The sequence below is a fragment of the Leptonotus elevatus genome, chromosome 1 (assembly GCF_054856555.1).
Source record: "Leptonotus elevatus isolate MCC_2025b chromosome 1, RoL_Lele_1.0, whole genome shotgun sequence".
Taxonomy (NCBI): domain Eukaryota; kingdom Metazoa; phylum Chordata; class Actinopteri; order Syngnathiformes; family Syngnathidae; genus Leptonotus; species Leptonotus elevatus.
In genome coordinates, this window is record NC_141239.1 from 49,868,119 (window position 1) to 49,880,384 (window position 12,266).

The window sequence follows — 12,266 nt, forward strand, 5'->3', positions numbered from 1 at the left end:
TATCAAGAAATCTTTATTGACAACAGTAAAATGTCTTTAAAGATACAATTGTGCTGCACTCACAGTGGCCAATCTATTCTTGTCCTTGCCTGCCCTTCCAGCTATTAGTCATTGCTCATATCTTCTGATGGACAGTTCCTCACCTGCTCTATCACCTCAAGGTTGCTCTATACTGTATATCATCTCTATTAGAGAATACAGTGTGCACCATGCATTTCTGATGTGGCTTTACAGGTTTTCATATACAAACCCAATTCCCCAAAAGTTGGGACACTCTACAAATTGTGAATAAAAACTGAATGCAAGTATGTGAAAGTGCCAAATTGTAATATTTTATTCAGAATAGAACATAGAGAACAGGTCAAAAGTTCAAACTGAGAAAATGCATCATTTTAAGGGAAAACTATGTTGATTTTAAATTCCATGGTGTCAACAAATATCCAAAAAGTTGAGACAAGGCCATTTTCACCACTGTGAGGCATCCCCTCTTCTTCTTACAACAGTCTGGGGATCGAGGAGACACTTTTCTCAAGTTTAGAAATAGGAACGCTGTCCCATTCTTGTCTCGAACTGTTCAACTGCCTTTGTTGCACCTTCCCCTTTATGATGCGCCAAATGTGCTCTAGAAGTGAAAGAAGTGGACTGCAGGCAGGTTGGCCATTTCAATACCCGGATCCTTTTCCTGCGCAGCCATGTTGTTGTAATTGGTGCTGCATGTGGTCTGGCATTATCGTGTTGAGAAATGCAAGATCTTCTCTGAAAGTGATGATGCCTGGATGGGAGCATATGATGTTCTCCAATCTGAATATACTTTTCTGCATTGACGATGCCTTTCCAGATGTGGACGCTGCCCATGTCACACGCACTCATGCAACCCTATACCATCACAGATGCAGGCTTATAAACGGAGTGCTGACTGGGTTGTCCTTGTGTTCACCCACAATGTTTTCTGGAAGTATTGCTGAGCCCTTTCTGTGATTTCCCTTACAGTGCGCATTCCTGTTTGCGGTGCAGTGCCGTTTAAGGGCCCGAAGATCATGGGCATCCATTTTGATTTTTCGGCCTTGAGCCTTACACACAGAGATTGTTCCAGATTCTCTGAATCTTTGGATGATGTTATGCACTGTAGATGATGATTTCTTCAACCTTTTTGCAATTTTTCGCTGGAAAACACCTTTCTGATATTTCTCCACTATCTTTCTGCGCAACATTGGAGGAATTGGGGATTCTCTACCCATCTTGGCTTTTGAGAGACACTGCCACTCCCAGAAGCTCTTGTTATACTCCAATCAAATTGCCAATGGACCTCATTAGTGGTAACTGGTCTTCCAGCTGTTTTGTTTTTTTTAAGTGCAATTGACTTTTCCAGCCTCTTATTGCTACCAGTCCCAACTTTTTTTTAGATTTGTTGGCACCATGAAATTTACAATCAACATATTTTTCCCTTAAAATTATACATTTTCTCAGTTTAAACTTTTGACCTGTCATCTATGTTCTATTCTGAATAAAATATTAAAATTTGGCACTTCCACATAATTGCGTTCAGTTTTTATTCACAATTTGTATAGTGTCCCAGCTTTTTGGGAATTGGGTTTGCAGCTTGAATATGACAAGAAACATTTCCAGATGACAGGATTATGTACAGTATGATACATTTTCTTATTAGGGGTTTTCTTATCTCAGAGGGAGAACTGTGCTCTACGCACTGCTGTATTTGTGTTGCATGCATTACACACAGAACCAATGCGCACTGTACAAATATATTGTACGGGGCTGCAGGCAAGAAAGGGGTGGGGTGTTACTCTACATGAATTTAGATTTTTGGTGCAAGCACTTTTCCAAGATTTATGTTACCAATCTGTATATTTTTGTGTCATTTGTATTTCAGTTAAAAAAAAAAAATCACACAGTATATACAATTAAGCAATACATGAACTGTTTTTGTGTGCCAAGTAAAAGAGCATTTGTTTCTTGTACGTGTATGTACAAGAGAGAGAGATGATGTTACAATTGTCCGTAATATTCGTCATATGGTTCTCTGTAGTTGGTGGTCTGAGGGCGAGGAATGGTATAATCTTTATTGGGGTCAATTTCCTGCAACACACACACACACACACACACACACGAAACATCAGTGCAATTACGGCAACACTCTTGATAAACGGTGCTGTCATGAAGCATACAGTGCGACTTAGCAAGGGAAAGGTCACAGTGTGCAATTAAACGGGAGATGTTTAATCCTGACAGTTCATTACTCACGGTCATAGAGAATCCGGATTCGTAGGGCGATTGCAGGGATGGATCAGCTCGCCTGCCTTAAGGTGCCAAACGTGACAAATTAGCACATAGTGGAATACGTTTTTCACTCGTATAACTGACAATATAGAAATGTTGTACTGTACGAGAACAGATTTTAACTACAGCAATTATAATAGTAATATATATTGGACTTTATTTGGGTGTAGGCCAGAGGTCAGCGACCTTTACTGTAAAAAGTCATTTTAGACCAAATAAATAACAAAAAATCTGCCTGGAGCTGCAAAAGCTTTTTAATATTATGATGAAGGAAACGGTGTGTAAATGTTAGTCTACTGTACTGAGGCCCAAGAGCTAATTAGAGCTGCACCAGAGCAAAAATAACAAATAAAAATGCAGTATCCAATACTTTGACATTCATTTTCATCTACCTTTTGTCTTCTGTTTTCGGATTTTTCGTTTTTCACACATTTATAGAATTTTTGGTCTTTCCGTCAAATTTCTGACATTTTGCTATCAATTTTTGGCCATTTGTGGACATTTTATGTTTTTTTTGGGGCGGGGGGGATTTCTTCTTTTGTTTTGGGACATTTTTGTTTTGTTTTGGGACATTTTTTAAATAAATTTTCTGACTTTTTAGCAATTTTCTATACATGATGGATTATTATTATTATTATTATCATTCTTTATTTCTTTTATTTTTTAATAGGGTAATTTTCGGGATTTCTTTTTTTGGGACATTTCATAATTACCTTTTAAACATTTTCTTTTTTTGTGTACATTCTATGGTCATTTTCTGCTTTTCTTCTTCCTTTTTTATGGTCACTTTTTCGACATGTTTAGGGATTTTTAAAAAACTTTTTCATCTACCTTTCGTCTCCCTTTCTCTAACAACTTACAAATTGGGACTCTCTTTGAATATTTAATTATTCTTTTATATATATATTTAAATCTCAGTCAATAATTCATTTCAATAATATTTTATCTGAACACACACACACATTTGTATATATATAATATTCTAAAAATTCTAGTTTTCTCGAGCTCCAGAGCCGTAGGTTGCAGACCCCCGATGTAGGCCAATACAATCCGCAACTTTTTTTTGTGGCTGATAGTGTGCCAATATCATTATTGACTGTTACCTAGTACAGTGTCAATGTGGTTAGGACGCTAATTGGATTCGGTGAAGGCTTCTCACCTCTTCTGTTTTCTGGGTCGTTCTCGAAGCTTCCATTCTCCGCTCCCGCCTTGGGACTGTTCAATCCTGGGATGTCAGCACTGGGGCTGGTCCAGCCGGCAAAACTCAGCGGGACCTCCTTAGATTTGGCCTCCCCCCTGCACAGGAAGGCAACTTGCGACAAGCCGTGTCCCGCCAACAACACCCAGCCATTGGCGACCAACGCCACGGCGAGCACAGGGTCGTCCCACTGTGGCCGACGCCCCAACTTGGAATTCCCTCTGCTGAGCATTGTGATCCACGCCACCCAGATGCCGGCGGAGAGCAAGAGCGTGAGGAAGAGGAGCACGGCCTGTTGACGGCTCTGCTGGTGGGTGGCGCCGGCGTAGCTGTAGCTGTACGTGAAGCAGGAGCGACACATGAAGTGCATGGACAGGATCAAGCTGAAGGTCAGCAGGCACAGGACGTAGATCTGCAGCATGATGAACTCCTCTTGGCTGTACTCGCACGGCTTCTTATCCCGCACCAAGACCAGGATCAGCCACTCGGTGGAGATGATCACCTGCACGGCGAAAAGCCCCAACGCCATGGCGGGCTCGCCCCAGCCCCGAGCGGCCGCGAATCCCAGCAGAGCCAGGCAGCGAGCCAGCAAGCAGGAGAAGGCCAAGGCGAAGAAGACGCCGAACAGGAAGATCCTGGTGGGGCACGTCTGAGGGCTGAGCTGGATGATGAAGGAGAAGGTGATGGCAAAGATGCCGCCCGTGGCCAGCAAGAACATGGACATGCAGGCCACCGTGCCGCCGATGTTGCTGCGCTGATTGCGTAAGGAGACGCAGATCCACAGGGACCAGAGAAGGAGGCCGAGCAGGAGCAGCACACTGAAGAGGAAGCCGGAGGAGGCCAAGGTCTCCAGGACGATGCCCCACATGGCTCTGCGGTCACACAGGTACCTGTAGAGAGGATCCAGTCCTGGGCGGCAGCCCGGGACAGGCTTGTGGGAGGAGGAGTTTGACGAGGAAGTGCTTGACGTCCCATTGCTGATGTTGCTTGTTGACTGAGATAAACATGTGAAGGGGACGTGGAGGAGGACGAGGAGCGGGAACGCCATCTTGTGATCTTCAGGTATAAAGGCTGGACTCATTGTGGAAATGCACACCAGGAATTTGGTCCCTTCTTATGCGTCCTTGATTATTTGATTCCCTCCTGCAAAATATATATTTGTGTTACAGTGGACGTCAACCTTGAACATTTCTTGACAATAATATGTTATATGTGACCGCACTAGTCTAAACATGATGTTCTGATTCATATTACATTACGGGGCGGCCATTTTGCCACTTGCTGTTGACTGAGGATGACATCGCAGTTAGTCAGGGCGCTTAGGCAACGACCAATCACAGCTCACCTGTTTTTATGAAGCTGCGCTTTATTAACTGGAGCGGCGGCATATTTGAAACTCTCGCGTACAAGTAACGCAAACGTTGCCTCTCACCTCAAAGCAATAAATTGAGCAACTAACTCACAGCTTGTAACTCAAACAACTGATAGGATGGGCCGCTCGTAAGTCAAGGTACCTCTGTATAGTGGCGAGGGAGTAGGAACAAGCTGCTTCCTCTCTTCTTGGAGGACTTTCTACAAGCTCTTGGAGTACATCTGCGGGAATTTTTGCCTTGGAGTCGTCGATGCTGACCCGGCTCACAATCTCCTCCCACTTACAAAAGCTTTTCTCTCACATCAAAGTCATTAAAGCATGATGTCATCCACCTTCCTTTGTGTACTTGCATGCACTGTTTATGTTATGCTTATTGTAGTGTTTTTAATTACATTTGTATATTCAAACAGCGATCCACAACGTCGGGTTTCACATAAAGGACGACAAAGAGAAAATATTCCACCTTTGACTTGTGTTACGCGGACTTCAAGCAGCAGACGAGTTGACGTGAGAGGAAAAGCAACAGGCGGAGGGAAGACATAAACATGTCAGAACAAGGACGAGAGCTTTGAGCGGAGGCCACAAAACGAGATTTTGCTTGTTTGGTGTGCGAAGATGGAAAATGAACTGCTCAGCTAATGACTCAGTCCAGTTCCAAATTGAGGATTCAGACAGCAGGGTGAGTCAACCAGATTTGTTTTGCAGTTTGAAGTGGCTGTGAAAGATATTCCCTCCTGATAGGAGAATAGTATCACTTCCTCCTTCCTCACAAGATGGCCTTTGTTTCATTGGCATATTTAAATATGGTCTTGATTTGCATCATCAGTGGATTGATAAAACCTAGGTTGTCCAGGCTACTATTTGTTTAGTTTTTTTACATTCATTTATTCACTGCCATTGACGCCTATAGACGTCAAAAATTCATTTTGACTAATTAATTTAAAAATTTTCCACTTTTGCTAATGGTTAAAGTATGAAACCCTAGAAGAAGAAAAAATGATTGCACATTCAGAACAAATATAAAATGTGTTAATAATCGTGAGTTAACTCGTAAAGTCATGCAATTAATTACAATTAAACATTTTAATCACCTGACGCCCCTAATTTTTAATAATCTTTTCTTCTTAAAAAAAGATTATTAAAATTTAGGGGTGTCAGTTGATTACAATTTTAAATTATAATTAATGCAATTAAAATTTGTCGTAATTAATCGCATGACTTCACTATTTAACCCACAATTTTATATCTGTTCTAAGTATCCCCCCAAAAATTCTAGGTTTTCATATTCTTGTTAACAAAAGTGGAAAAAAATGTTAAACTAATAGAAATAGTTCCAATGAATTTTTGACGTCTATAGCCGTCAATGGCAGTGAATGAGTTAACAGTGGTCGGATGGGTTGATTTGCAGTGGATAAAAAAAAAAAGCCAGCCGAGACCCACTGATTTTGAGGCATCACTTAGCCTAACATGCATGCTTTTGGGATATGGGAGGAAGTTGCAGTCCCCAGATATGCAAGCACAGAAACATACAAACTCTTAAAAAAAATAAAAAATAAAAGCTTGACTATGCTGACAACAATGAACCACAATGAAAACAATAATTTTAACTTAATAGTGAAAACATGATTACCATTCATCCTGTTAAGAGATGGGATCTCTTCATATATGCATTTAGTTACCGATAATAAATGAAAGAAATTACCTCTACGATTTTTAAATTTTTATACAGATCTTGTACTTGGATCTCATTTAGTAACCAAACTACTAATTACACACAATCAATAACAAGAACTGACACTTACCAATTAATCCTTTCTTTGCCACCAACTCAATGTTGTTGCACACAATTGGCCTAGTGTGTAGCCATGTGGATGTCTCTTTATTCGGCGCATGTGCCCACAGCACTGCCCGCTCCAAGATAATCGCCAAAACACGAGGTGCGGGCGCAGTGGAGCTACTGGGAGTGGAGTGTTCACACCTGGAATCCACAGGTTGGCCAATACGAAGACAAACCTGCATCCCTTCTCATACTCTCCTTTCTCCCTCCTCCTGCTTCCCTCTGTCTGTAGGTAGGGCTCACACACCTGAAGTAAACACGCATTCATACAAAAAGGGAGAGTTCACTCCTCCCTGCTTTTCCTGATTCCCCCACAGGAATTTGAATCGCGCTTCCTGATAGCTGCACTCTACCTTGATTAAGTTGAATTCCATAAGCATGATTCTGCTCTCAATCTGCCCTGTGAGCGGTTCCGGTGGTTCTGAGCTGGGGTACGCAGCCGTCGTCGTGGTTACCCTGTCATGACAGTAACAATAGCTGACAGTGATGAAATGAGCCTCGGGGCCTGTCGTGTCAATAAAAGAGAGTGCTGTTCTCTTGAGTAAGACTTGGAACTCGTGTCAGGACAAGTCGGGATGTTAGCGGGTGTGTTCGCTTCAATCCCAGCTCTGAAATTCAACCCAACTTCTTATAGCTTAAATCATATACAGCACAAGTTTATAGTTGCGCGTGACATCGTAAATATCTTTTGGAGATGTTTCGAAATGGTAAAAGCGGCGCAAACAATTTTCGACTTCAATTTGTATGATCCCTGCATTGTGAAGAGTCCCAACGTTGAGTTCATTGATGCAGATGCAGATGCAGAGTTTTGTTTTGAAAAGCAACCATAGCAACCCCAAATGTGGGTAATCTTGGTGATGATTACTCATTTGGACAGAAGTCGTGATGTTGTAGTGATTAATGACAGTTAATCACACATTAGACCTTTAAAAGACATGACGCAGACTGAGGCTTTGGGGTTTGGGGGCATTTATTCATATTTATTTATTTATATTACACAACCATGATTTCATGCAAGATGTATAGCTTGTCTCATAATCCTTAAAATGCGTCGTTTGCCAAGTGTGTGTCTGCCTGACTTCCTGTTGAGCGGTTCAACTTACATAATATATAATGTTCATATATAAACATTACATGATACAGAAATTGTTTCTTAGGCAAACAGTCGTAGCTTACGTCTTAGATTTCATAAGCACTGTGTATGTGTATATGGATATATCGTTTTATACAGTATGCATCCAAAGACGAAATTGTTGGTGCCCTTCTGTTTAAGAGAGAAAACCCCACAATGGTTACTAAAATCACTTGAAAGTGACGAGACTAGAATTTGCCTAAATACATACTAACAAGACACAATTAAAGCTCCTTTGGTCAGATGAAACAAAAAGGGAACTTTGTGCAAGTCACATCAGCTTTGTTTAAAGATTTAAAAATAAAACGTGCAAAGAAAAGAACCCTGAATATGCTTTGCTACATTGGGCTCCGGGTGTCTGGAGTCCACACAGGCGACAATGAAGTCCCAATGTGATCTAAACCTATTGAGCATTCGTGGAAGGAGCTGAAATACGCAGTCTGTAGAATTCAGAGGTGGGTGACTCAAGTCACATGACTGGACTCAAGTCGCCTTGAAGTGTGACTTTTATGATTTATGACTTGCTCAGCAAAAATGACTTGACTTGACCCACTTGGCTTTGAACTCCATGACTTGATAAGTCATTCTGTGTTATTATTATTTTATATAGTTTATATTTTTATATATAACTATATATTACTATATATATATATAAACAAATTTACGAGAGAAAATTAGGTTGTTTTTTTTACATTATCAAGTGGCAAATTTGCGAAAAGAAACTCACAAATTAATGAGAAAAAAACGAAAATATTTGCGACATTATAAAGTGACAAATTTGCGAGAAAAAAACCCTAAAATATTTGCAACATTATAAAGTGACAAATTTGCGAGAAAAAAACACATTTGCGAGAAAAAACGTATTTTTTTTTACATTGTCAAGTACTCACAAATTTATTTAAAAAAATAAACAAATATTTGCAACATTATAAAGTGACAAATTTGCAACAAGAAAGGGACACGTGACTTCAGAAAAGTAAGCCATTTAATGCAACTATTAGGACACGTCAGTTCACAGCACGTTTGCTTTGTGCTTGCAACACATACACATTTGCAGTATTGATCATCTCTAAGGAAGGAAGAGAAGAGCATCTTCAAGGGGGTGAAAGTGCATTTGTAATGTTCACCAGTACAGCGTCCTGCAGGCTCATTGCACCCCGTAATGTTTACAGTGACCTTGTGAAGTAATACAATGCATCTTAATAAGAAAGGAAGTAAAAAAGGGTACAACAGGAAATAAGGTACAAAGTATTTACACTTTAATAAACAGCTAGAAGCAAATCAAAACTAGTTTCAACCAGTTTTTATCGCGTTCTTTGGCGTGGGTTGGGGTGGTGTCAATAGAATAGGTGGACGATTAGGTAGGAACGGGGGCGTGAAGTGTCCTCGTCAATCTTTCAAGTGTATTATATACTGTAAACAGTATGATATGTATAATAATATAAAAAATAAGAGCTTAAATTAAGCGCTCCCTCCACTTAGTGGAGCGAGGCTGGAGGTCGTTGACGAGAGGCGCATTAAGGGGGGCCCCGGCCGCCTTATCCCAACGAGCCGAGCGGGGACGGGGAGAGGAGATCATCTTTAAATGATGCCGTATTTGGCCAAGTCGCTGAGCTCCATGTCGCCAAAGGCTTCCCATGGGCACACCACCGTGATGTCCGTGCCGAGACCCTCCATGCCGGGGATGTCGTCACCAAAACTGCAAATGAGGGACACCGCTTTTAACTTTTTGCATTCAATCTTTTCAAACTCAATTGATTGATTGATTGATTTTTACCCCTTCTGGCCTGGTTTGGGGGCCTTGCTCTTGAATGTGCGAGTCTGCCTCTGCTTGAATTTGGGTGGGCCCTTCTTGGGTGTAGTGGGGCCGGTGCCGCCACCAGGGGCCAGGGCGCTTCCTGCCGGTGGGCTGGCGTTCATTGTTCTCTAAAAACAAAACAAACTTTTTCAAACACATCACAGCAACCTTCTCTTTCTGCCCGATTCCCTGTTAATAATCCTGTTAGCGTCTCTTCGCTAATCTGCGCAGATTATGCCGATGGGTTTAAACAACCGGATTAACTGTAATCCCTCTTTGATCCACTGCGAACTAATTGCCCTTCCTAGACAACAAGGATGCAGACCATCCGCTACATTAGGTACGCCTGCCTACACATTCTACCGAGATCCCATACAAAAATTCCGCATCATACTGCGATATTGTCATTATTATTATTATAGAAACAACTTTGAGTCAGCATTAATTGGAATCAGTCCTACGCATTTTGCATGATTTGTATGCTAATGTTAAATACCGTGATTGGTTATATAACACATTATATACAAAGTTACTTACTGCTGGTAATCTGCATCGAGATAAAACGACGTGATTTTAAGAGCCATCTGTTGCCGCGACTACTCACGTTCAGGTCAATCCTTGTCACACCTGTCACTACCTTGTCCGTCAGAGTAAAGTCTGTAGATTCCGAACAGAGTCTATTTGGTCCCACTCTAAACAAAGTCAAATTTACACTTGGATTAGAATAAATAAAAAAAATTGAGTGGCATAGTTCAGGTGGTAGAGCGGCAGTCTCCCAAGATGAAGGTCGTGTGTTCATTCCTCAAATCTTGCGAAACTTTTTTTATTTTATTTTAATAAACTGGTAAAATTTTGTCAAAATCTCTCCTTGCAAAATTGACTTAGAATTTCAGAGTAAAAAATCTTTAACAGTTTTTTTTTTTCGTAGGACAGTTAAATTCTCTCGTACACACTAAAAATATTTAGAGTAAAATTTACTCTACAGAATTTTCTGTGTTGTTTGTCTTACTAAATGCTATTTTGACTGTTTCATGTCCTGTGTCACAGTTTTTCCATTGGATCAAAAATCGGAATGGAAAACCATCTGCATCATTAAATTGATTCAATGCTTGTATCTTGTGCTATAAATGAAGGCGAGTATTAACAATGTGGGTTGAGCAGCAAGTTCAAAAACATTGCTAAAGCGCGTCCGATTGTTAATTCTCACCTGTTGGAGATGTCCCAAGAGGCCGCCACTGATCTCTTCTCCTCCTCCTGCTTCAGTTTGTGACATTTGCTGTCGGCGCCGGGCTTTTATATCTTCATCTCTAATCCCTTCAGACACCTCTTTCCAGTCACGTGGTCCCCAAAGGTCACCTAAACTCCCACAGCACTCCCTCAGGCCTTGCTGTGTGAACCCAAGTCATAGGTCAATCTGTAAGGATTTGATCAGGTTTATCCCGCTAAAACCTCAGTGCGCCTGACATGAGATTTGCGGAGAGGAGGAGGAGAGAAGCTTCTGGTCGCGTTTCTGGTCCATGTGCACGGCTGAGCTCCCACGTGCTTGTTGCTGTCCACTAATGTCACCACGAGCGCTTTTCTTACCTTCTGCACGTGAAGAACTGTTTTATCTTACACTCAAGCAACACAATCTAACCAAAAGACACAACAACAATCTAATGAGATCCATCCGCCTTTGGTTATGTTATGTGCAATTTAAATCACAATCTCACTAGATTGTTACAGTTTTTCTCTATATAGGTTTGGCACATTTCTTGAAACTGAGATGACATTTTCAAAATACCATGGACCAATCCCTACACCACCTTACAATTAGTCTCGACTGAATGGCATTTCTCATTGCTTTCATCAAATTGCCAACGTCTGCCTCAGTGGATCTGTGCATATGGTTGTGTACATTTAGCCTACAGTTAGCACAATGTGCCCACATTTAGCACATTTTCCAAATGGATAGATCTTGCTGATCGAGCTGGATTAGTTGTTTTTCAGTCTAATGGCTGTCGTCTCCAAAACATGTCAGCAGGATTTCAATGTGTAATTCATAATATGCAAAATCATCTGCTCAATTGTCAAAATTAGTCTAGCATATCACAGAGGATCAGTGTAGGGGATGGTTGAGACATTCACGTTTTTTTTCCTTGCAGCATTGCAAGGGAAAATATTGGCTGCGACGTGGATGAAAACCTTTGGCCAAACACAGAGCAGCGCATGGATGGCCAAGACAATGAGGATGATGGTCAAAAGGGGGAAGACTAATGAAAGTGTTACAGTAGTTGGTTCTTCAATTACGCTGTGTGCGAGATATGATTTTAGTAATTAGTTTTTAGTTTTTCATAAATATACAGAATTCGGCTTGTACTTTATTTTGATGCATTCAAGTAACTGTGTGAATAAAATGTTTTGCAATTTCCTTGACTGTGAGTATGTCAAACTGCAAACTTTGAATACTGCTTTTGTAAAATCCTTTTTTCCCCCTCAGTTTTATATATAATTGTATTTTGTTAGCTGTTGTGAGAAAACATCTAATGATTTTGACTTGTGGTGCTCACAGAATGCCAAAGGGACGATGCATTTTGGGGGCATTGACTACTTGTATGACATAATAATTTGATTTTGACACATAGGTGAGCTGTT

General features: G+C 40.9%; 2 protein-coding genes and 1 long non-coding RNA gene across 4 annotated transcripts in view; 1 reads left to right on the plus strand and 2 right to left on the minus strand.

Annotated features, from left to right (window-relative positions):
- Positions 1-7,070, minus strand: LOC147184265 (retinoic acid-induced protein 3). Of its 2 annotated transcripts, XM_086067251.1 has the most exons (5): positions 7,056-7,070; positions 6,668-6,949; positions 3,455-4,636; positions 2,260-2,315; positions 2-2,094 (listed from the first exon to the last, which is right to left on the minus strand). In XM_086067251.1, the coding sequence occupies exons 3-5, from the start codon at positions 4,572-4,574 to the stop codon at positions 2,005-2,007; spliced, it is 1,266 nt and encodes a 421-aa protein (XP_085923377.1). In that variant the 5' UTR covers positions 4,575-4,636; positions 6,668-6,949; positions 7,056-7,070; the 3' UTR covers positions 2-2,004. The 2 variants fall into 2 exon arrangements, with proteins under 2 accessions (XP_085923386.1, XP_085923377.1); XM_086067260.1 differs by lacking the exons at positions 6,668-6,949; positions 7,056-7,070 and adding an exon at positions 5,008-5,130 and having other exon boundaries at positions 1-2,094.
- LOC147184266 (uncharacterized) overlaps positions 4,806-12,266 on the plus strand; it is a 26,650-nt gene continuing 19,189 nt past the window's right edge. The window contains exon 1 of the long non-coding RNA XR_015093990.1: positions 4,806-5,544. This is a non-coding gene — a long non-coding RNA (uncharacterized LOC147184266). The remainder of the gene's footprint in view (positions 5,545-12,266) is intronic.
- Positions 8,802-10,990, minus strand: pde6hb (phosphodiesterase 6H, cGMP-specific, cone, gamma, paralog b). Its single transcript, XM_086067186.1, has 3 exons — positions 10,840-10,990; positions 9,612-9,760; positions 8,802-9,533 (listed from the first exon to the last, which is right to left on the minus strand). Exons 1-3 carry the CDS (start codon positions 10,903-10,905, stop codon positions 9,416-9,418), a joined length of 333 nt encoding a protein of 110 aa, XP_085923312.1. The 5' UTR covers positions 10,906-10,990; the 3' UTR covers positions 8,802-9,415.

Excerpts from the sequence above, each read along its gene's own strand:
- LOC147184265 (XM_086067260.1), bottom strand. The coding sequence starts at position 4,574 with ATGAGTCCAGCCTTTATACCTGAAGATCACAAGATGGCGTTCCCGCTC. Across the intron at positions 2,316-3,454 it reads CGACCCAGAAAACAGAAGAG|GCAGGCGAGCTGATCCATCC; the intron begins GTGAGAAGCCTT and ends TGGCACCTTAAG. Across the intron at positions 2,095-2,259 it reads AATCCGGATTCTCTATGACC|GAAATTGACCCCAATAAAGA; the intron begins GTGAGTAATGAA and ends TGTGTGTTGCAG.
- pde6hb (XM_086067186.1), bottom strand. The coding sequence starts at position 10,905 with ATGTCACAAACTGAAGCAGGAGGAGGAGAAGAGATCAGTGGCGGCCTC. Across the intron at positions 9,761-10,839 it reads TCTTGGGACATCTCCAACAG|AGAACAATGAACGCCAGCCC; the intron begins GTGAGAATTAAC and ends TTTTGTTTTTAG. Across the intron at positions 9,534-9,611 it reads CCCAAACCAGGCCAGAAGGG|TTTTGGTGACGACATCCCCG; the intron begins GTAAAAATCAAT and ends CCTCATTTGCAG.